The following is a 25,639-nucleotide window of genomic DNA, read 5'->3' on the forward strand; positions in this document are numbered from 1 at the left end:
ATCCCATCACCCAAGTCCTCGGAGTGGACCGGCTAGATCCATCTCCTCTTGGTTGAACTTAATCAACCAAGCCCTACATATGCATATCAATAATCAGTATATATACTGCCCTAGGGATTTCATAATCCCTTCCTTAGACTAAAAGAGTTTCCTCCCTATAGCCTCCAACATGGGTTTACATTTGTATTTATAATGCACTTTGAAGATTTAGTACTATTTAATTTCCTAATCTACATTTTATGTTAACATGCATTCCTGATGTATACTTTAACATATATTCATATTAAATGTACCCTATCATTGTTGACATATGCATTACACCTTCCTTGATAACACCTATATTCCTTATGAACAGATTAGTATATTAATTAATTGTATTCCTTAATATACACATGTTTAATGCCTTAATATAATCTTACTACTGTTCATTGAAATGTACTTTAATTAATATTAGCATATTAATTATCATCCTTAATTAATGCGCAATAAAACATATATTAATTAACATTAACATCTATTAATTATCATACCTAATTAATATTTAATGAAATATACAATGGTTACTATTCCCATATATTAATTCATACTAATATATTAATTTATATTATATTTACCTTACCTCTTACCTACTGGTCCCGAGATCTGCTCCTGGCTGCTCTCCCGTATTCCTTTTTCCTTCCTCCTTTCCTTGCGGTGGCTGCTTCCCTTTATATCCTTGTGAAGGGATGTGAACCCCCACGATCCCCTTCCACACCAAGGGGTGCGGTGGCAATCACAGCCCATGCTGCGATTACCATCGCACCTCTTGGTGCGGGGGAATCGGGGGGTGGCTTTTTAAATATAATGATATTAAATCTGCTTTAATATTTAAACGTAATGCTTTGGTTTATTTGCTTTAATAATATTAAACGTAATACTTTTTGTTTTATTTGTTATATATTAAAATAACACTTCTTTCATTATGTAAAATATATGATATTTTAATTAATTCTTTCCTTATTATATAAATGTATTTCCTTTTTAATATAATACTTATTATATTAAATGTATTTCAATCTATTTAATATAATACTTATTTTAAATATGTTTCCTCTTTTTAATAGAATACTTATTTTATCGTATTAGTCATGTATTTACAATAATTTTATTTACTCGATCCCTATCCTTAATATTATTTACATAACTTTATATCAGGGGCTGATGCGGGTTTATTACACATTGCTTGTACTCTCTATTTAAGGAGTTTTCATCTCCTTTGTAAACAACGGATTATCATTTCAAAAGACCCAAGGTAAAATTTCAGTATCGTCAGTCACAGTCTTGTGTTTTTTGTTTTCTTATTCATGAATATTTATATCATTTAAAGGAGAGGATTACAAACATTAGTTGCCTTTGATAACAAAAATCACTCGATCATATATTCAAGACATTTTGTTACATTGCATGTGAGGGCAGAGTTTAGATTCCATTTTTTGATTGGCTCTCACGTGGACATGCTTACAATGATCTTTGTCAAACCTACTAATGATCATTGATTATCTAGAGTTTATATTTTCTAATACATTTTTATGTTAATTATGAGTTGAAAAAAGAAACTGAGCACCAAAAACAAAAGATATTTCCAGCAGCGCTCTAGACTTGATTTTTGCATCTGACATGCCAAAAATGGAACCAGTGCTAGGACAAATCTTGATACTGTTGTCAGTAAAAATTGAGTAGATTTGTCAGATATTTCATCAACTGGGATAGCAGGGTTGTTTTTGTCACTAATTCTTCAAAGTGGCCATGCTAGATTTGATGTCATAACCCTAAACGCTAAACTTTTGAAAATGGAAGCTGTAAAACTTTCAGTCTGAGAGGCCCATCTTTTGGGATTCTGGGCATGCTGATAAGTGTGATTAAATTTAGGGTTGTGTAAAGAGGTGTTGCCCACCTGACCCTGCCACCCCTTTTTTGTCAATTCTGTCCTTTTTTGGCTGGGCTATGAGGACATCTGGCAATCCCCTACCATCATCTGGATTTTTTTGGTGTTTCTATAATGTCTCAATGTTTTTGACAATTGGGGACAGACCCAGGGATGTTTCCTAGCCATTCCTGTTTCCTTGAAAAGTATCAGAGATGGAGACGGGTGGAGAAGTCCTGGGATGCATCTGTGTACCACTGTTGCAAGGAATTTTATATCAGTTGTTTATAAATTTTTCAATGGCATAAGAGGTTGTGTCATGTAAATTTTGATGGAAAGAACATAGTTTCAAGCACCATAGAGAAAATAGAACTTGCCTAAGTTAAAACCATGCTTTAGAGTGTTATAGTCCATGTATTTTTTAATGAAGGCATTAATTACAAACTGATGAATTAACTTTTCATTTTAACTCGCTCATAAAATGTTGCAAATATTCCTATCTACAATTTCACTTCATTATCCACGCATATCTGGTTCCTTGCTTTGGAATTTTCAAAATTAGAATCATTGTTATCTGCTATGGATGTGATTTTCTATGGAAAATAATAGTTGATCTTCGTAGTTTGTTTGTTGCATCTCTAGCATTGTGAAGTAATACAACATACGATTCCTTCTAATTGTTCTCTTGGCGTATCTGATGACATTTTTATTGTAGCACATTGAATCTTAGTAATGATAAAATTGGTATGTACTTTTTTGTTCTGGGAGATTCAGCCAGGTATTTAACACAAATCTTAAATCCTAATCTTTGTTGCATCTAGGTCAAATGTTGATTGGAAATATATACGACTGGACCTCTACTCTTTAGGTTGTTACATGTTGCAGTTGAACATTGCAGAAAACTACTCAAATTATTCAGTGGAGCAACCTTGGATGCAAATGTATAAGGAAACTGATTCTTTGCTATGCAATGAGATTTTTCCAGCTGATCTGAATCCATTTGCAATATCATGCATTAAGTTGGTTCCTGTTGATCCATTATCTTTAGTAGCCGATTCATCTGTATTGGAGGGAACAAAGTCAGAGAGCTTCCCAGATATAATAATTGGCACTTATGATCACAAAGTCTTGAAATGCAGACATGGAAAGATAATTGCTAACGCTTACCTTAATGATGCTCCTGTCTCACTGTAAGTGACTTTTTGTCGTTCAACCTTCTTAGTTTTTGTTTATTTTGTTTTTCTGGCATTCAGCTTTTTGTTCTTTAGTGATTTCATATTCTTCCTTTTACAAATAACTGCAAACTACGAAATCATATACATTATAGTACAGAGCTTCACATTTATCATTGCATTTCCCAAAACTCTCTAAAAATTTCATGCAGTTGTTTTTTCCGTTCATGTTGTGCTATTAACCAAATAAAGACCAATTGAAAAAATGCTCATGGAATCAAAATTATTTCCCAGTTTTCCTCTATTTCACCTTTTAGCTTGTGTTTGCATGTTATGTAGTATTTGTCTTTCATGTGACTACCCCCTTTTCAGCCTAATAAGCTAGCAAGATTCATGAAGGTGGACATGGGTAAGACTGACCTGAGTTACATATGCAGTTGGATGATTGGTACCATCACCATAAATTTTGTTCATCTCATTGGTTAGTAATGTGGCTTACATCAGATAATAAAACGCAATTTTTTTATGGTATCTTCAATTTCAAGATAGCTTTCTTGGATTGATATAGATATTTTGAATTTTCTGTCTATTCAATTCAGAAATTCATACAAAAGGTTATTAATCTCCGGTTGTGTCATAAAAAACAAACACAGCTAAATAGTATGTTATATCTAGGCTTATGTTTGTTACTCATTTAAAAAGGTTAGCAATATGATTAGTATCCCTCTCATATTTCCAACTGAATTTGTGAAATTGAAGACCATATGGACAAACCAATTTGTAGTGTAATATCCCACCCCTGATGGAGTACTGAACTGCAACCTGCTTGTTTATTTTAGATTAAAAATACTATACTTCTTTGAAGGTGGTCTTTCAAAACTAGACAGAAGTTGCAGAAGATGTGTTTTTTAAGAGTTTGCAATGTTTTTGAAGAAACAAATATGAATTTGTACAAATATTGCATACATCTAGTACTGAATAGAATGATGGTATTTTGTAACTATGATAGAAATTTCAGATGTAATTTAAAGTCTGAATATCACAATATCCCTGTAGCTTAGTACTTCAAATGACTTTACAAGTCTATTTAGGCATACCCGGTTTGCTATTTTTGAAACTTGAGGTTGGATGAATTAGAAAGGACTTTCCCAAGTCTGATTTATAAGCAGTCAGCCAACCAAGTCACTCAGAAAATCAGATTTGCAGCAGCTCTAAAAAAGTTCAGTTGCTTTCCAAGATAACTCAGCAGCTAGGTCTGATTCCTTGATGGTGCTTACAACTATTCCCTCTTTGGACAACCCCCAGGGATTTATTTTCAGTTCCAAAATAGCTCAGGGAGGGTACGGCCTGTCAAGCAAGCTGCACACTCCAAATTTCACCTTGAAATTTTTCAAGAACTTTGCTTCAACTGATGCAAACTGTCCTAAACAGTTGGTGATGGATTTGACTTGCGTAAACCACTCAAAATCTGGAAGTAAGTGATGTTCTTTGTTACAAACCAACCCAAGGGGGGTTGCCCTAGCACACAAGCTGCTCCCTCAGCAAATATGTCAAAAAAACTCCAAATCCTACGAAAATTGATGTAATCTTCAACCAATCTGTTGGTATGAGTAAGACTTGTTATCCCAATACTGAAAACACTTAGTAATGCGTCTCCTTAGCTTCAAACAAGCCAAGAAAGGGGTTGGCTACACTAGCAGACACCTCACTCAGCAACAACAGCAAAAACTATGCCAAAACTGTTATAAACAAACTCAAATCTGCGGGACATGCGTCTTGATATCCCAATGTTGGATATGCAAGGAAAGTGCTCTTCCACACTCCAAACAGGCTGAAATATGGGTCAGCCTCTCGAGCAAGCAGCTCCTTCAGATTCAACTAGCAACAAATCTTCCAAACTGATTTCTATGTATTCCAACTGGGATCCCTGAAGTAGAATCCCTATTGCACACCCTTGGTTGGTCTTTCACAACTGCAAGTGTGATTTCTAATGGAGGTTTTTGTCTCCACAAGCATCTTGTCCCTTGCTATAATCTGCCCTTAACTTGCTGATTTAAGGCTCAAAGAATATCGTCAAACACTTGTCATGAATCCTCTAATTTGCTGTCATTTGTTTCAGACTGATTTTGCTTGCTTGAAATGGTTTCAAATGATGTTTAAGTGCTTGCAAATTAACGCCATAATGTCCAAGCAAAGATCTATAAGCAAAAGCGACTACTTTTGGTCTTTTCATATGCATATATATGAATTCTACATGTAAAATGTGCATCTACAGTCATTTGTCATTTTCACAAACATTTGGCATGCATACTAAGAACACTCTAATGATCAAAGTTCTGATATAAAACTCCCAACTTAAACTCTTTATTTGAAATGCGATACTTAAGCATGAACTTGCCAAAGACTCTTGGCTACAATGCAGTATAGATACAATACCAAATCTGTTATCAAAAGACTAGCATAGCAGCATAATGTTCAAATATGAGAACCTGGAAATGGTGGAGGCCTGCTTGATGATTCGATATCTCTTTGATGTCCTTGCTCTTGACTCCAATAATGAGGCATCTAGACTCCCAACCTCCCAGCAACGCTTCTCTAATTTATTCAGAATTTTTGGTGGTCTCTAATGCTGAAATCGAACTAACCCCAGGGCACGTATCTCACATGAGGTACGGCTGGGATAAATAACAGCTGTATGGCTTGTTAAGAAATGACAACACCTCGCAAAGGCCTGTGCAAATCTTGCTCTCCAATCTGATTATTAAACTTCTTCAATCTGCTGATAAAAACTCTCTGTATTCCCTTCCAATTTGCCCAATTAGAACTTTAGTATGAATCTCTCTTGTATACCAAATTCAATGGATGTTTCACCACCTCAAATGGCTGCTACACTAAAGAATTCTCTCTCCAAGGGCTGATTGCAGACAGAAACCCTTGGCCTCTCCTTACAATTCATGAAATGAAGAAAATGGCTCAATAGAATGAAATCCATTTTGGCTTGAAAACTTATATACTCATTAGTTCAATTTCCAAGGAAAAGCATTTTAATAAAATTTAAGATGTTATTTCATTTCATTCTTAGGAAATCTTTTAACATTTAATTAATATTGGACCCCCATATTTAATTGAATAAATGGCCCCCTTTTATGAGTTGACCCTTTCTTTATGAAATAATAATAACTTATAACATAACATTAAATGGCCTCATAATAAAATTTATTAATAAAGTTATCACTTTATTAATAATCAAATAAGCATACCTCCATGATTAATCAATACTTCTTCATTTTGTCTGCATCGGGGAGTTGACCATTTTATCCTCTGTCAAACCCATTGACTTACTAAAAATAGAAAGGGTCCCTCTCGATCGTCTCCTGACTTCTATAAATAGTAAGTATATGAAACTGAGCCCAAACGAAGTCGAGTTTGAGCCAAACAAAGACCAATTGGAACATATTGAATTCTGGAGAAGACAAGAACCTCCATTAACCAAGCCTCTGCCTCAGAAGACCCTCTATCCACAATTATTAGCCTACGAGGGTCAGTGTTGACGTGTATTTTGTACACTATCAAACACAGAATAAAATACTCAAATGGTACCTTATCCTCTCTTGAATAAAGCCACTGAATGCTGAAGATATCGTGAAAATGATCAATCAGGGTGACTTCAAGGTTCTTTGCTGTAGGATCTCTACGTGCGGATAAGCACCAGTGGTCGTTGTAAATGCTGTTTCTTCAAGGGGTCTTATGCACTTTTTGAGAAAGCTGGTCCGTGTTGCTCTCACTCGACTGTAGGAACAGGATTTTCCTAATACTAACAAATTCTCAAAAAAGATCAAAAGATAGGGGTTTCAAGAGATGAATTCTAATCTAATCCTAAGAATGACTCGATGTAGGCTAGATTTGGTAAGATTCTACCAATTTCAGTATTGCCAAAGAATTACAACTCTACTGGAATTGATGCGATCTTCTAAGGTGATTAGGGATTTTCAAATCATCAAGAATTATAGATACTATCATAAAGATACATATCAATATTTCAATAATGATTGAATGTTCAAGCAATCTCAATATCTCCAGTTGACCACACAAGGCGTCCTTACAATCAGTAAGAAGCTAGTGGTTTGGATATGAATCTCACCAAAAAATCAAGCACAACACTTAGTCCTTCAAACTTAAATACTACTTCGACTGAGAATGATTCAAGAAGATAAACAACCATGAAGATAGCCACAAGTATTGCAATAAAACACCATAACTTCAATATTTTATTGATCTCAAAGCCAAATGGACAACAATTGTTCAAAATTCTTTCTTCACTACTCAATCTTGCTACACAATAACTTTCTCTCTAAGCTCTTCTAATCTCTCTCTCTAATATCTAATCATCTAATCTTCTTCTAATGACAAAATGAAAAAGAGTGAGGGTATATATAGCATCCTCAATTACAATGAACGACCCAGATCGAAAGAAGATCAATGGCTAAGATTTTGACACCTAAACCCTAATTAGGGTTTGTTACAAAAAGTTCCCTTTTTAGATGAACATTATTAAATGCATAGCCAAATATTTAATTGGCACAAAAGTCGAGGAAACATAGACCAATGAAAATTAAGATGCCACATCATCCTATAACAATCTTTCTTCTAGAACCTTGTTCCCTTTCCTATGTTCTTTCTTAGCATATCCAATGAATCTGGACACAATTCCTTCAATCTCAGCAATAGGAATCTCAGGAAGATTCTTCATTCGTTCTTCCAAGTGAATGACCTGATCAAAAGCAATGAGAAGAGCTGTTTCCCATCCAGGTTCAAGTTCTTTGATCTTCTCAATCAGGAGCATGGTAGTGAACATCAGGTCCCGTTGCTCATCCGTGATGACATTTTCCTCCTTGCAGAAGATGACCTTGACTCTCTCCTCCAACTCTTGGATGTCCACATCTATCTCAATCTCGATCCGCCTGCCAAGGATTGTACACAATACTTCAAACACCTTATCTTGAATTGGATGGATGATACCTTCAACTTGACTGCATTTGGTGCTGATGTCTTCAAAAAGAACCTCTTTCATCTGGAGTAGAGCTGACCATTGTAGTAAGTTATGAGTTCCTCCATCCATTATCTTTTCTTGTGCCAGGATCCGTCTTGGTGTTTGTCTTATTACTTGCAAGACAGGAATGATAACATCTCTAGTGTGAGCAAAAGCGGCTACAGTTATCATTAGATTATGAATAATCTCAAGGACCTGGACAGCTCGATGAATTGTCTTCATCATTCTTGTTGCAAATTCAATAGCTACCGTGTGGGATTTATCAATCCAAGAGCTCATGAGTTGAACCAAGCTTTTGACCCTTTCTGCTTCGCCAACTGATTCAAGAGGAAGTGCTTGTAAAGGAGATACTGCTAGATCTTGACGTCTCAAGGGTTGATTGAGATGACTAAAGTAGCCTCTTCAAGCACTGACCTCTCTTTCAAGCTTCCTATTCTTCTCCGTTTCTTCCTTAAGTTTGTCTTTAAGTTCTTCAAATGAATCGGTTGCTTCTTCCATTGCTTGCTCAGTAGTGAGTGGACCAAGCTCAAAGGTTTCTAAGTCATACTCATCTGTAAGAATCTCACCTTCATACTTGTCCACCTGGTGTAGCTATTTGCAATTTCCTGGATCCAGTCTCATCCCTTATCACCTTGGACATCTTTGTAGCCTTCTTCTTTTCTGTTACCTCCTGAGAATTTCTTATAAGGCTCGCTAAATCAATTGCATCTTCTTCCTCTTCAACCACAATCGCCCTTGTCAGTCTCTCTTTTAACCAATCCGGGATGGCAGATCTTGTCTCTCTAAGTTGTATTTCTTTAGGCAGTGGTTCATCTTCTCGGAGAGGAGGTGTCGCTTCATCATCATTCTTCTCTTCATGTAGCTCATCAACTTGGGGAGATTGACTTGATGAATGTTGAGGTGTCTGTCCCTTCTCTGGCTTGTCATTTTGTACCATGGATTCCATAGATTCATCAACTTCAGGTACCATCTTCCCTTGACCTTCCCCTTGGCTTGCCTTCTTTTCATGTCGAGAAGATGTGTTTGATGGGTGATCTCGACTGGCCTCTTGTTTCTTCTTGGAAGATTCCCTTTTCTTAGGTCTTTCTTTTCTCTTTGCACCTCTAGGATGAGAATTGTTCTCACTCACGCTTGCTTCTCCTTCTTCTGGTCTTTCCTCCAAAGTAAAAGTCATCGATACGTTCTGCTCTCTCAACTTCTGATGTTGTACATCCACCCATCTGTGAGTACATGATAAAATAGGGGCCATCAAAGCTCTCAAGTCCAAAACCTCGGGCTCATTCCAATCTATCTTCACTGCTTTGTCTTCTTTGTCATAAGACGACTGGAGGTGTCTACCGCTATCCTGGGCTTGATCAGCTACTCTATAAACTTTGCATTTCCTGATGAGATCTAAGGGTAGCCTGGAATGCATCTTTCTTTTAACCTCTAAATCACTTGAGAGATTCATCCAAAAGTCTTCCACTTGAAACTCATGTCTGTACTTCTTACCAACTGTCTCCTCCATATAACCGTGAGGATCAAAATTCTCCTGTGAGGCAAAGGATGTGAGTGAATATAAAGATAATTCCCTCTCTGCATCCTCCGAGGCTTGAGTGTTAGGACATACCTCAACTGAATTCCCCAATATGATGGGCACGGGAACTCCATTTCCATGCTTGTGTCTGGATGCCTTCGCATAAGCTGCCAACTGTTTGGTCACTTCAAGTAGCACTATCCTGTCTGTCGGATATCTTGGCAACATGTAGGGAGGTGAAGGACACCCATGAACTCTGATGTATGTGAACTTTTGAAACTGGATGAACCACACACCATACTTCTTCACAAGTTCTTGTGCATCCGGTGATAGTCGATTATGAATCCCACCTTGCAATATCCTAGTGATGTTCATCGTGAAGGTATCATTGACTAACTTGTAGTCACTTCTAGGTGGATGATGCAGATGAACATAAGAGTCACAAACTCTCACCTCTCTAGGTCCTCTTCCAATCACTCCTCTGTGAGGTAGCCCTGCATACTCGAAACTCCTGATCAAGGCATATATAACATATGAGCTCATATGGAATGATTTGGTAGGCCTTAGTCTTCTCAACTGCACATCCAGACTATTGCTAATAATTCTGGCCCAATGAAGCATTCCTTTTCCTTGGACTATTACTTGAATGAAGAAGAACATCCACTTTTCGAAGTAGAAGGCTTGAGGAGCCCCTGTAACTCGATTGAGCAAAGTTATCAAATCTCTGTACTCCTCCTGGAAGTCGATCCTATGTGGTGTGTTGGGAATCTTGTTCAGGCGAGGTCGACTTTTGAGCAACCAATTCTTGTTGATGAGGTTCAGATAGGTGTCGGGATCATCTTCATACATTGACTTGGCTCCTTCTAAGCTTTTGTAAATCATATCTTTATGCTCTGGAAGATGAAGAGCTTCACTTATAGCCTCCTCTGAAAGGTAAGCTAAGGTGTTCCCTTCCTTGGATACGATTGACCTTGATTGTGAGTCATAGTGGCGGGCACACTTGATCATCAGCTCATGACACTTGATTGCTGGAGGGAAACCTGCTGCCTTGATGATGCCACTTTCAATTATCTTCTTCGCAACAGGCGATGGCTTGCCAATGTAGGGGACCTCTCGAAACTTCTTCACACTGAAGTTTCCCAAGTTGGTATCTCCGATATTACTCCATTTGGACACGATCCTGGTCTCCAATTCGTCATTCTTCTGATCTTCTTTGATGAGAGTCGGGCGACTAGTAGATGCTCTTGCCTTTGGAGTCGCCATCTCGACACCTACACAACATTTCACAATTAGTATTATATTTTGAAGTGTAGGAATTAGGACTCAAAAGGAAGATTTAAGATTTTAATTAGGAAACTTCATGATAAATCTAGAGTTATCATTTCCTAATTAACCATGCAATACTTAGACTTTTCTTAAAAAAATGTCTAAAAATCAAATCTTGAACAAGGATGTTAAGATGATTTCGCCATACCTCCTCTTGAGTACTAAACTCTAAGAAATGATGTAAAAATAGATTTCGCTAGGCAAAATGTAGATCAAAGCCTTCTCTTGGATGAATTGCGCCTCCTCTAGCTTGGAAAAGAATAAACTCTACTTCCTTTTAGCCTTCAACACTTGAAAGAATTCGCTCCAAACTAGCTCTATTTCGCACCTCCAATTAGCTCTCCAATTTCGCACTTAAAAGGATGATTGAATGAAATGAAATGTGAAACAAAACTCCTCCAATATATAGAGCGCTTACCCCTTGCTTCCTCTAGGCCGACTTGGCAAAAAGGAGGTAAAAAAATAAATAAAATCTCAAAAAAAGGGGGCCGACTTGGCAAAATGAAAGCAAAATAGTGCCTTGGGTGCTTTATCGTTAATTTTAATTTAATAAAAAATTAATTTTAAATGCCTCCAAAGCAAATTTCGATTTTCTCAAGGCTTAAAATCAATTTATTAAATGCCAAAATGCTTTTAATTTAATGCTAATTTAATTTTAATTTCCCAAATGCCTCAAAATTAGCAATTTTGGCGATCAAATGCAAATTGGAGAATATCAATTTTTAAAACAAGGCTTAATGAACCTTCATGATGATTTCGCCTTGGACCCTCTCTGAGGGTCAGGAGCGATTTTCTAATTTTAGCCTTGAATACTTCGCATCTTGATTTGAAAATCTCCCGGAGGGTAAATTGATATCCAGTTAAGGCGTTGCACTTCAAATTATGACATTTTGCGTGAGGAAAAATAGGTGGAATTGTCAATTTCGCCCTGGACCCTCTCCAAGGGTCAAGAGCGACTTTTCATTTTTAAGTTATAATCCACCTTGGCTTGATTGTTGACCCTTCAATGTTACTTCTAAGATCCATTTCCTTGCATTATAGAGTTAATTCATCAACAATTTTGAAGGAAATGATGTCCTTAGAGGAAATTTTGCCCTGGACCCTCAGCAAGGGTCAGGAGCGATTTTCTTAATTTTGCTCAAAATTAGTATTTTTCAACGTTCAAAATCTCTTCAAGACATTTCAAATAAATTTTCTCACTGGCTTCCAGACTTTGCTCTATCCAATTTGGGGGAAAAAGTGCAAGTTTGATGTTTTTCGCCCTGGACCCTCAGCAAGGGTCAGGAGCGATTTTCTAATTTTTGACTACAAATCTTCACTTCCTCACCAAAACACTTTCTCACCAAGCTAGATCACGTTCAGGCCTCCAAAATAAGCAAGAAAATCATCCTTCCAAATTTTTCGCCCTGGACCCTCAGCAAGGGTCAGGAGCGATTTTTGCAAACTGGGCTTAATTCTCCATCATTTTTCATTAAAACTTTATTCACCAATAGGCAATGTCCTTGCTTTAACCACCCCATCCAAATTTGCTTCGTTATTGTAAGGTAAAATGAGAATTTTCAACATTTTTGCTCTGGACCCTCTCTAAGGGTCAGGAGCGATTTTTCATTTTGTGACCAAAATCATCAAGTTTCAAAGGCAAAACATCATTCATCATGCTTTTGGAGGTCTCTTCGCCTTAGCCTAATCTTGCCTTACCAAAATTTTGAAGAAATCATGCAGTTTCTGTGATTTTCGCCCTGGACCCTCAGCAAGGGTCAGGAGCGACTTTTTGGTTATAGGCATATTTCTTCATTCTTTGGACTCCAAATCGCCTCTAAGGCACAAAACATCACATCCTCTTCCTATCCAAGCAAGATTTTGCCTTAATTCCACAAGCAAAGGAGAGAATCCTGAAAATTCACTCTGGACCCTCAGCAAGGGTCAGGAGCGATTTTTGTAATTGCCTTCAAAATCCTTACTCCCCACGATCCTTTTTCACTTCAAGGTAATCCAAAAGTCATTTCAAACTCGTGCCTTGGCTTAGATTTGTCCAAACTTGGAGAGAAAGGCTCAATATTAGGTTTTTCGCCCTGGGCCCTCTCTGAGGGTCAGGAGCGATTTTCCAATTTTGGCTTAATTGCTTTCTCGTTGATCATCCAAGTTATATTCAATGGGTAAGACATGCTTTCCTTCATCCATTCCAATCATAAAAACATTTTAACTTTGCAGGAAAAATGTGCTTTTGAAAATTTCGCTCTGGGCCTTCAGAGAAGGTCAGGAGCGATTTTTGCAGTTGTAACCAAAATACTTCACTTTTTATCTTAAAATCACATTGCTAAGGAAGATGTCATCTTGCTTCATGCTATGAATAGGCTTTCATGTCCAAGAAAAGTCAAAAAATATGTTTGCAAAGAATTTCGCTTTGGACCCTCTCTGAGGGTCAGGAGCGATTTTACCTTTCTTGGGCAAAACTCCTTCATCTCATCATCTTCAATCAAGTCTGGATACTTTACCATGCTCATTTCATCCTCTGTCATGCCTTTAACATCTCAAATCGATCAAACAAGGCTAGCAATGACCCCTATAAGATTTTTTGCCCTGGACCTTCTCTGAGGGTCAGGAGCGATTTTCCTGTTTTCAACAAGGTCCTCCATCATTTCAAGTCAAAACTCCTTCAGGTGGGTGGAGAAAGTCATTCATTTCCCCTTCATACTCAAAACTTTGTCTCTTTCCCCTGCAAAATGAGGGAAATCAAAATTTCGCCTTGGACCCTCTCCAAGGGTCAGGAGCGATTTTTCCCTTAGTGCTTCAAAATTCATCCCTTTTCATGTCTTCAAACCTTCAATTCTTAACATTCCTTCTTCCGGGAGACCCTGCACAAAACAATTTAGAAAAGTCAGTGACAAATGTGCCTAAACAACATTTTCGCCCTGGACCCTCTCTGAGGGTCAGGAGCGATTTTACCCTTTTTGGCTAAACTGTGCAAAATTTAAGTCTGCAACCACCTCACAAGGCAGATTTAGGTCATTTCAAAGGCCAGGAATCAGTTAGCAAGTCTTCTCAAAACAAGAATTTGTGTCTAGGATAGAGTTCGCCCTGGACCCTCAGCAAGGGTCAGGAGCAACTTTTCTGTTTCAGGCATCATCTTACTTTCCAAACATTGATCAAAACTTACCCAGGCAAGAACACACAATCTCTTCTCCAAAATGCTAACACTTAGTCAGAATTGGACTTTACCCTAAAAACCCCTATTAGACCTAACCTAAGACCTATTTGACTCCCCTGAAAGGCTTACCTCATTTCAACCATCTCAATTCCTCAGGAGGACACTTAACAATTTTCCAAAATTTGACTGGACTTAGCTTGAATGATGCCACAAAAGGAACCCTTAAGGTTTTAGCCCTAGCCCAGACGGACAACACACTCACTCAAAACCCTAAAAATAGAGAGAAGAACAAGCAGAGAAAAAGCAAAAAAACAAAGCAAAAAGAGGGGGGCCCCATTCTAATGGGGCGATGTGTGAAATGGTCACAACATCTCTTTTCCTCAAGATTCAATAACTGTGTTAATCGGGCTTGGACAACATTGGTGTCTTCCATGTATTCTTGGATAAATCTCAAGGTTGGGATCCTAAGTTGCATGGGGAATACCGGATCTTGGCCATAAACTGAATTCAGGAGAAGACAAGAACCTCCATTAACCAAGCCTCTGCCTCAGAAGACCCTCTATCCACAATTATTAGCCTATGAGGGTCAGAATGATAGGCTAATCACTCAAGAATAGGAACGAGCTAAAAAGGGGACATTACACATCTCTAACCCCTAGGGTTTAGCCATGCTCCTCTCGGGAGACAAGAAAGAGAAATGATCCAACATAACATGTATAACAAATGAATCCAATGTCTTTATAACTCTCTCATCTCCTTTCACCCTAATTAGGGTTGCTTCTTTTTCTAATGCTTCATTGGGTTTTCCCACTTAAGTGATGTACTTTATTCTTTTATTTTTCTTCACTCACTCTTAAGGAGGTATCCAACATAAGCTTTTAAATGACCTTATAACATAGTCACTTTAATAGAAATACATTAATTAATAAATATGATCTTGACTTTTTAAAACCTTCTTTGAATTACCGTTTTCTCTCTCCTCAAGGGTACTTGGCAAGGAGGCACCTCACTTGACTCTCTCTCTATAGTTAAGTCACTTTTAGGAGGTGTATTGCTTTGTTATAGTGTAGTTTTAGACCGGCAACTTGGTGATAATATAATTATTAGCCGATTCTCGCCAAATGTGTTCTAGAGTGCCATCTGGATCAGGAGAAAATCATCAAATCAAGTGTCCTCTATCCATAGCATTAGTCTATGAGGATTCGTTAATAGATTAACCTTGAATACTGAATTGGCTAGGACGAGGGGACATTACATGTAGCCACAAAGTGAGGTACATGTATCCCCCCATAAAGCCAATATTAGAAAGAAATCATTTATAGATTTTATAGGGAAATTTTGCATTAGCGATGTCACAAGTAAATTACCAAACTAGCTTATTTTGTTGAAGATTTGTAATGTCCCCTTCTCAGTGAGGAGTAATTAGTGGTCCATTGGCCTATTTCGGAGACCCGTAGGCTGATTGGAATGAACAATTAGGGTTTCCTATTTTTGTGGAGATTTGTTTGATGCAATTGGTGTTTATCCGATAGGGCTTTTGCATTTTCATTTGTGGATTCCTTTTGGGTTTTTCGAGAGCTTCACAGTGATATAACATGCATTCAGTTTCGAGAGGAATTCTGAACTTACTATTTTTAGTAAGTTGGTGGCAGATGTTAGGGTTTTGAGATTATTTTGAATTTTCTGAGCTCCTTCTCATGGTTCGAAAAGAAGACTTTTGGAAGTTGGTTTCGAGACTTACTATTTTTAGTAAGTACCATTTCAGGCAGTTCTATTTTTAGCAGTGCAGTTTAGAGCTCCGGTTCAGTCCAGCTGATGGTTTTCTAGCACTTCAATCCACAGTGGCATTGTTCAATACTTGGTCTGCAAAATGATTTATTAAATATTAATACTTTGTCCTAAAGTTTAATATTTAATTATTGATTGGACAACTTAGGGAAGAAGGAAAATCTATTCTATTCATAAGATTTTATTATTTCTCCTAAGTCAGGTGGCGAAATGGGAAAAATGTTTTAAGTTATTACTTGTGGACCTTGGACAAGTTCGAACTTGTCTAGAAGAGGGAAATTACATCTTGGGTGGCCATATGTTGATGAAATGAAATGGAAATGCGACGTCCATTTGGGTAAAATGAAATGTCATGTAATGTGGGCGAATTTGGGAGGAGTTGAATTTGAATTTGGGTGAGCAAATGTTATAAATAAGAGCTTTGGGCTCTCATTTTGGCATCTTTGAACATTTTCATAACGAAGTGTTGCCAAAATTATGCTAGACCTTTGCTTCGAAGTTGTGTGCTTCCCAGCTTGTACCAATTTCGTGCTTGGGAGATAGCACCTAGCTATGGGAGAGTCTATTTCTCATCCAAAGGAGTATAATGAGCGTCAATGTGATTAAGTTTACTATAATTTTTTTAGTTTTTTGAGTGTGCTGTGTTTTTGGTGTGTCGCTGGGCGTATAGTGGCTGAAGCAATCTTTCAATCGTAGCTCCCTGCCTGTTGAGTGTTTCAATATGGGTATTGGCTCTGATTTTCTCTATACCATAGGCGATGAAGTACTCCAAATTGCAGAAGATAGTTTGCTGATCTGATTTTTCTATTGCTAGTCGAACTTTTCTGCTGGGCCGCCCCTTCCTTATCTGCCTTGGGATGCGTGCATCGAGTTTCAGACTTTGAAGTTGCAGGTTTGAGGTTCTAAAATGTTCGCCTATGTCATATTGTTCATTTGCTTTCAATTTGGTGTGATTTTGAGTAGATTTGAATTAGTTATGAGCATTTTGGTGGTTCCGGTAGTGGCTGGTCTGCATGTTATTGACTTTCAAAATAAGGATCAGCAGTAGTTGCTTTATGTTTGTGTTGAGTTTGGAAGTAGTTATCATTTGTGATCAACATTATTCATCTACTCTAATCATTTATCTCTATATTGTAAGGTTGAATAGTAGTACTATCAACCACTTCTGGATTGTAAAGCATACCCCACTGAAAAGTGGAAGAGGCTGGCTTGCCGCCTACATTTGATATTTGTAATTCTGTCCTCACGCTGCATAAGCGGTCGAGTGATATTTGTTTGTAAAGGTCCTCCCGTTGCATAAGTGATTGAGTGATTTTTGTTTCTAATGGTCCTCCCGTTGCATAAGCGGTTGAGCTGAGCTTTGTTGTATATGTTCATCCTCCCGCTGAGATATGCATAGAGTGATTTGCTTGGTTATGTTCTTGTTTCTCCTTGGTTGGTTCACCGCTAGGTTTCTTGTTTCTATCCCGCTGGAAAGTGGAAGGGGCCGGCTTGCTGCCCATTATTGTAATCAGTACTTTCAGCAGTTTGTGACTAACGATCCCTTGCTACTGTATGCTCTCACCCTCCCAGTTTGGGCTCTCGGTGATCAAAAGGTGTAGGGTTCTTTCTAGTTGGTTTGGATTTCATTTCTCTAACCCCAACCGGTGTTGTTGTGCTTCTAATCTTGTTGAAAAATAAAATAAAAATTGTTGGGGATATTACAAGATTTGAACTAATAATCAAAACTTGAATTACCACTTGTTTGGTGACTATATAAGAAATTTGTCATGAGGATAGATTTTATAGCATCAGTAATAGTTGGATTCTGAATTTGAACTATTTGTCCCCTAGCTATACATTGTACGTCTTGGTAAAAACCGAAGAAATGAGAATGGGAGTACCTGTTGTGCTATCTTAGGTTGAGAGTGTTGCATTATATTATTAAAATATATTAAAATTAGAAAGCAGTTTACTGTCTAAAAAAGATGGTAATTGCAATGGCCACATCGGTAACCACTAACTAATAGTCTTGTTACTAACTTATTACATATTAATGAATCTAGAGGTTTAACTATTAAGTTACAATATGGCTTTTGAGGTGTGCATAAATAGGAAGAAATATCTGCGCGACCAACCTTCACAACAATAGATAGCTGAGAAATATAAGCAAAAAAGAAAAAAATGAATATGCTCTAGCATGGAGTTATCAATTGATTTTCCTATCCTCTGAGTTGGTGCATCTAATTTTGGAAAATCATGATCATGCTCACTTTGAAATATTATTGGGGCCTTTGAAATAGACAAATGTTGTGAAGACAAAGCCTTGACTGGAGCTTTGTATGGGATGAAATTGGAAAAGATGCCCAAGAAATAATACCATATATTATATTTAAATCTTTTCCCTCTGCCACTTAACAAATATGGCACCTCAAATTTTGCTTCAAACCACAAACATTAATAATCCCCTCAAATTAGAGAACATTAATTTATTGTTTTCTTGCAAACCTCCAATATATTATCAAAATGCCTCAAATCAACCACTTCACATTGGGCACAATGACGATTTTTGGGTGAAATCACTCAATCAAATTTTGAGGGTCTTTGTCCCCAAATCTGAAATCTTCGCAAATTGTCGATCCTTGGTTGGAATTGCACTGCCATTTAGGCTTTCATTCGTTAGGAAAACCGTTGGAATTTTCATTCCTTCGGTGAGAAATATGGCCGCTCATACAAACCTCCAAAGAGAAGATAAACAAACTCAAAATAATCTCCTTTCTTCTCCCCGACCTTCTTTTATAGCCTTTCGCATAACTTTTCGGAAAATAATTATAAAGTCACTTTTTTAGTATTAATTTCTTTTTCTCATAAAATGACATAATGTTTTGTCTTTTGGCACAAGGCAATTAAAATATTCAATTATTAATTATAATTAAGTATAATTTGCCCAAAAATATTAATTTAGACAACTGAATTTAATTAATTAAATTATTTTATTTCCAAATGCTTGGGCCGAAATTGGGCACATCATAGTCCTCCCTTGCCAAAGATTGCTTGTTGTAATGTCCCCTTCTCCGCAGTGATCAGTTCAGTTGGCCGTTAGCCTATCCCAGAGACCCATAGGCTAGTCGGGAGTAAAAATTAAGGTTTCCTACCTCAAGGAGGATGTTTTAGCGTTTTTGATGGCTTGCCTGTTGGAGTTTGTCAGTTTTGGTTATGGATTCCTTCTGGGTTTTCAGAAAGCTTCGCAATGATGGTACATGCATAGCAAGCAGCGGAGTTTGGCAAACTTACTATTTATAGTAAGTGGAGGCGAGGGCAGCTTATTTCTCTAGGTTTTTCTGGGTTTTTAGAGAGCTTCGCAGTGGTGTGACATGCAATTGAATCTGAGGACTTTTTGGATTTGCTATTTTTAGTAAGTTGCGACGACTTCTCAAAATGTGGTTAAAATGCATTTGGACACACTATTTTTAGCAAGTGAGGGCGAGGACAGTTTATTTTCTGGGCTTTTTTAGAGCTTCGCAACAGTGTGGCATGCATCTCCATCTATTCACTTTTGGTAGACTTACTATTTTTAGTAAGCGACAATTGTTTCCTGGTTTGTGCCCTAACGGAGTTTGGAGACACTTACTATTTTAGGGTTTCAGATTGAGCTAGTGCAACACAGGCTATTTTTAGTAGTCCAGCTTGACATGGTGATCCAGTAATTCAGTTTTATTTTTGGCAGGGTTTTTGCAGCTCAGTGCAATTGCTATATCCAACAGGGCAGTCCTTTCAGTTTGATCTCCCATACTCTTGGAGCTTGTTTTGGCAAGTTCAATATTTGATGGAAAATGATGTTTTAAGTTGAATTATAACTTAAGGCAAAAATGGACAATTTATTAAAGGGATTGCTTAAGTTATATTACAAAGTCATTTTCTCAATTATGTTGGGCGAATTCATGGTTGAGCAAAAATATTTTATAAGTGAATTATTAATAAGGCAAGTTGGACGCCTTAGAAAGAAATATGTTAATTTTATGAAACAGTTCACTTATTTACTTTGGATGCCATAATGCACTTTATTGATATTTTTTATTAAGTATATTTACTTCCTTGTGATGGACGATTTTGGGGAAAAAAGAAATGAAATGCAAATTACAAATTTGAGAGAATTGAATGTGCATTTGGATTTGGCGTCCATTTGGGAGTGAATTTGAATTTGAATTTGGAGCTTCAAAAGCTATAAATAAGAGTGCTGGGCTCTTGTTTTGGTTATCCAATCTTGTTATAATAACGAAGTGTTGTCGAAATGTCGTTAGACTCTTACTTCGAGGGATGCATACCTCCTAGTGCCTCAGTTTCGTGCTTGAAAGATAGTGCATAGCTGAATGTACGACTGTTTCTCATTCAGAGGAGTAGATTGGGCTCAATGTTGGTGAAGATTTGTGTGGTTTTCAGAGTGTTCTTGTTGCTGGTCCCGGAGTGTGCTGAAGTAGATTATTGGTCGCAAGTCTCAGTGTGTCATTCTCCTCGTTCTGAGTATTTCTTCTATCTCTCTTTTTGGTTTGGGCCATTCATTTTGTGAGTTTGTAGAGTCTAAATGGTGTTTTGGATTTTATTTTTGCAAAATTGTACCCTAGCTGGTCGTAGCATGTGGCTGAGTGCTTTGGGATGCGTGCATAAATTATCGGGGTCAGTTTGCTATGTTTTGTTGTCCTAGGATTGATCGCCTACCTCCTAGTGATCTTATGCTTTCAGTTTCATGCCATTTGGTTAAGAATTGAGCGAGTTGTGAGTGTTTTAGTGGGATTTGGTGTTGCTGGTCTATGTGTTTTCAGTGTGCTGGGAGTATATCAGATTTAGAGATTTCTGATTTTGGAGTGTCTTTCTTGTGTGGAGTTGGTTTTAGGGTGTGTGGGTTTATTGGTGTGGAGAGAAAGATCTTGGTAGTTGTTTGCAGCTGTTGGTTCTTCCTTCTTATCTTCTATGATTCATATTGTATTGTTGGTAGTAGAGTTCCGTGACTCGCGGCGAGTCACGCGAGTCAGCGGGCCAGGTGACCCCTGCCGGGTCACGGTGACCCTGACTCAGGCTCGGATGGGTCAGGGGGCGTGACTCGTCGAGTTCGAGGGTCGTGACCCGGCTGACGTCACTTAAATAGGTTAGTCTTCAGTCATGTAAAGTTAGTTACTTACCTGTTTTCTAGGATCTAAGTGCAGATGCTAAGTGTTGCAAATGAAGAAATCAAATAGGATGGAATGTAGATGATTAAAAGCGAAAGGGAATGAAATCATATTTTGCAAATTATATATGGCGAGGCATAAATTGTCCTTTTATGATGGTCATAAGCTAGTTTCATTATGTAAGATAGGATCTCCACTTGCATTTATTCTTCTAAACTCACAAAGACGTGAAGTTTCTAAGAATAGCATAGGAAATTGTTAATTTTCTTTCTGGTTCAGCCCTGGAACATGTTGCATAGTGGTAAAATAGGTAGCCATTGATATGCTTCTCATATTAAAAAAACATCAGGCATCTCTTTGATGATGTTATAGTGTCTTTAAGCTTAATTCAATAATGGGTGTATGAAACAAGTTTTAAATTGTTGAAAATCTCTAAATTTCAAGGGTTTTCTTATTTTGCCGAGTCATTGCTGAGTCACGAGCCGAGTCACGAGCCGAGTCAGCCTTGCCGAGTCAAAGCCGAGTTCGAGTCTGGGAACTTTGGTTGGTAGTAGTACTAACAACAATTTCTATTGATCTTTCTTAGACCCATTGCAATGTGGAAGAGGCTGGCCTTGCCGCCTATCTTTGGATAGCGATTTCTCTTAATTTGTAATCCATATTGTGCATTGTAAAGTTGGTTAGTAGTACTAGCAGCTATCTAATTGGATTATTGCTCTTAGTGCCACTGCATAAGTGGAAGAGGCTGGCTTTGCCGCCTACTTTGAATATTGTAATACTGTCCTCCCGTTGCATAAGTGGTAGAGTTGATTTGTAATTTCATTTCTAGTCCTTCCGCTAGATAAGTGGTTGAGTGATTGCTACTTCAGTTTCTTGGCTTGTCCTTGGCTGGTTTACCGCCAAGTGATCTTTCAATTTTCTCAGTATCCCGCTGAAAAGTGGAAGAGGCTGGCTTGCCGCCCAAGTATTGTAATCAATTTCAGTTTCTTGCATCTAACGATCCCCTCAACACTGTATGCTCTCACCCTCCCAGATTGGGCTTTCAGTGATCAAAAGGTGGAAAGGGTTACTTTCAGCAGCATTGGGATTTCACTTTCTAACCCTAATGGGTGTTTGTGTTGATTGTAAACTAAAAATAATTGAAAAAAATAAGGGGAATATTACACTTGTCCCCAAGCAATCTAGACCTATATGCGAATATTAGGATCCCAAATGAATCTGAAGAACGCTGCACTATAACCCAGCTGCACCAATATGATACAATTGAATCCTATAGCAATGTTAAACTCTGTGACATTGTGAAGCAATCCACCGATCATAAAAATCCCCGGATCCTAAGGCCAAATTAGGAGTTTGCCATTCTCAATGCTTGATGGCTTATGTGGCACCAGTTTGATTACAACTAGAATACCAACCTACCAAGTCTTTGTTTCTTTTCCCTATAATAAAACATAAAAACTAAAAACCATCGTATAGAAACAAACTAGGAGATTGCTGATGTGTTTTTTATGCACATGTGAACACATAATAAATTACCCAAAAGTATCTTATCCTCTCTTGATCAAAGCCTGTCAAATGGTGAAGATTCGCACAAGGATCACTTGAGATAACTCCAAGTTTCTTCAATGGCGGGTCACGACGTGTGGATAAGCACAGTGGTTGATGTGATTGTTGGTAATCCAAGGGGACTTACGTTGAATAGTTGAATGCTTGAATTGCTGGAACTTAGATTCTAACTATTTGCTTAGAGAATAAAAAGACCAAAAGAGATGGGTTAAGGAAGTCTAATCTAATCCTAAGAATGCAAGAGAGAGCGAATGATCTTTGGTGGAACTCTACTAAGCCTTGTTTTGACATGCGAAGCAACAACTCCACAAAGCTTAGTGCAATCTTCTAAGGAAATTAGATGATTTTCAAATCATTATCAAGCATAGACACAATTAATTGAATACCTATCAATGAGTGAATAACAATTAAACTTAAGCTCATTCAATTATTTTAGTTGACCACACAAGGCGAGTTTGCAATCAACAAATTGCTAGTTGTATGGATTAGGAGTTTCACCATAAATCATGCACAACGCTCTATCATTCAACTAATCAACATGAAAGGAAATGTGAAGTAGAAACCATGTAGCTTGTTGAAATAACACATTTCACCATATCTTCAATTAAAAGAGTACTTCCATTTACAAGCCTTAGCAACAATTTCTTCTTCTCCTAATCTATTCTAACTGCTTGCTAACTAACATCTATCAACCATTCACTCTTTCTAGACTATCCACTATTCTATTATTTGCTATTCACTATTAGCCTTTACAAATGAAAAGTTTGAGCCTTATATAGAGAGCTTGTAATGTCCCCACTTTGAAATAAAATTCAATAATAAATGATAATAATAAAATTAAAATATTTAAAATTAAATTAAAATATAAAGTAAAATAATTAAATATGATTAATTAAAAATTAATTAAGTTAATGAAAAGCCAAAAGAAATGAAAGGAAAGGTTGTGACTCCCTCAACAATGAGATATAAAAGGGAGAAGAGAACCTCATTTGAGAGGGGGAATAATTTGGAAATGAGAAGTGCAGATCTGATTTAAATGATAAGTGCAGATCTGATTATGAGAGGTTGTGTCCCTTTCAAAGGGCAGAAACAATGAAGAGTTACACTCTTTCAAAGGGTGCTAATGGTGAAAGGGTGTATCTCTTGCCAAAGGGTATACATGATGAAGAGGTGTGACCTCTCCCTCACATTGAGAGATATAAAGGAAGGGAATCAAAAGCATCTAGTAAGATCACCATGGATCAAATCAGATCAGAACTGTTATTAAGTTATAGGCAGTAACATCCTTGTTCTTGGTGGTATGCATGGGGATGTGTTTAATAAGTATGCTTAATATATGAAGCCCGATAATGTTCTTATGCAGAATAAATAGTAATATTAATATGGACTGCAATATGTATGACAGTCATATTTAATTTCATATATATATTCATAATACATAAGAAATTAGTATACGTATAGTCTAAAACATGTTATTACTATCAGTATTTAAGAAGTGGGGAAAGAGATGTTCCTAATAGGGGACATTACAATTGGTTTGATACTTACATTAAGAACTAGGGATGTTTGATGGACGAATAATTTATTTATGAATATTTAATTGATTGATTTGCGAAATATCATTGATTTGATGCATGTTAAGGTGGAGTTGTCTCCTAATATATTCAGTCTGAGTCATAAGTATCTTGAAATTGATTAATTATGACAAAAGCATCTCTAAACCCATAAGGGGACATTACAGAGCTTAGTACAATTCAAAGGCTTAGATCAATTTGAGATCAATGGCCGAGATCTTACAATGAAACCCTAATTAGGGTTTGTTACAACAAACTCTATTCTAGCTAATGAAATTGAAGAAGTTGAGGAAATACAACTTCAGAGATCCCAAGAACACCTGCATGCAAATACCTGTCACAAGAGAAGAATGGAGGCACATAAAGCAAAAAAACATAAATGCTCTGAAGAAGATTATCATTCAAAAAGGGAATCAATTTTTTAATGAACAAGTACAATACAATCTTTATAAAAGGATAATAGAAACCCTAAAGATATGCAACCCTAAAGAAACCCTAAAGGGATAATATGTATTTAATAATTTATTAAATGCCTAAGTTTAGCTTAAGCGTAGAGTTTAATAGACTAATAATTAAATAAATAATTATTAGCTAATACAAGATAACTCTAACACCCCCCCTTAAGATGAACTTAGGGAGTAGCTAAAAAACTAAATGCATGAAGCAACAAAAATGCAACTACATGAGAAGGCAAAAAAGAATTTGGGTCCCAGCAACAAGGCCTGATGAGGTACCCAATCACAACCAAATCTCTATGAATTGGAGAAATAGAGAAAACCACGTGGGAAAAAACTCTACTCCAAAAAGAGATGGAAAAGCAAGAAGAACACCACTGAAGCAGGAAATAGCTGCTAACACTGTCGAAGAGTAATTGATGATCTGAAGAATCTCCACTGAAATAGAACATGACCAGGTAGAGAAGACTGTAATCTGCATGAGTGCCCTCAAATGACACTACTCGAATCAGATGGCAAACAAAGACAAACAACTGAACTCGAAGATACAGATGGCATGAGACACCAAAGCTTGAAGAGTTGATCAATCGAACCAAGGAAGCATTAGAACCAACAAGACAAACCTCCCCATAATGCTGAAAAGGGAGAGGGACGTGTACATTGAAAAGAACGGCCAACAAGAACTGCATGACGAAGAACCAGGAATATCGAAGGTGCAGAGAAAGTACATAGTGTCGTGGAAGGAACACTCACTTGACACACAACATGAGGCGAATGTCGTGGAAGGAACACTCATTGGACAAAGGTAGATGGCAAACAAGGCAAACATCAACCCCCTTATGGCACTTTATAAGTAGTGCATGTACAATAAGGCACAAGATGTGCAAGATCCCAAGTAAACAATGCATGATGACACTTTATCTCAGTGCGTTTGCATAAATGAAGCTACAATGATAAGAAGACTGGAAATAGAAAGAAGAACCAAAACCGAGACATC

At 37.3% G+C, this 25,639-nt stretch overlaps 1 protein-coding gene across 2 annotated transcripts in view; it reads left to right on the plus strand.

Moving 5' to 3' along the window:
* Window positions 1–25,639, plus strand: part of LOC131049802 (uncharacterized) — a 177,439-nt gene that overhangs the window by 37,898 nt on the left and 113,902 nt on the right. For both annotated transcript variants that reach the window (XM_057983877.2, XM_057983876.2), the window contains exon 4: window positions 2,725–3,093. In XM_057983877.2, the coding sequence (XP_057839860.2) occupies window positions 2,725–3,093 (369 nt within the window). The remainder of the gene's footprint in view (window positions 1–2,724; window positions 3,094–25,639) is intronic.

Source organism: Cryptomeria japonica, chromosome 7 (genome assembly GCF_030272615.1).
Source record: "Cryptomeria japonica chromosome 7, Sugi_1.0, whole genome shotgun sequence".
NCBI lineage: Eukaryota > Viridiplantae > Streptophyta > Pinopsida > Cupressales > Cupressaceae > Cryptomeria > Cryptomeria japonica.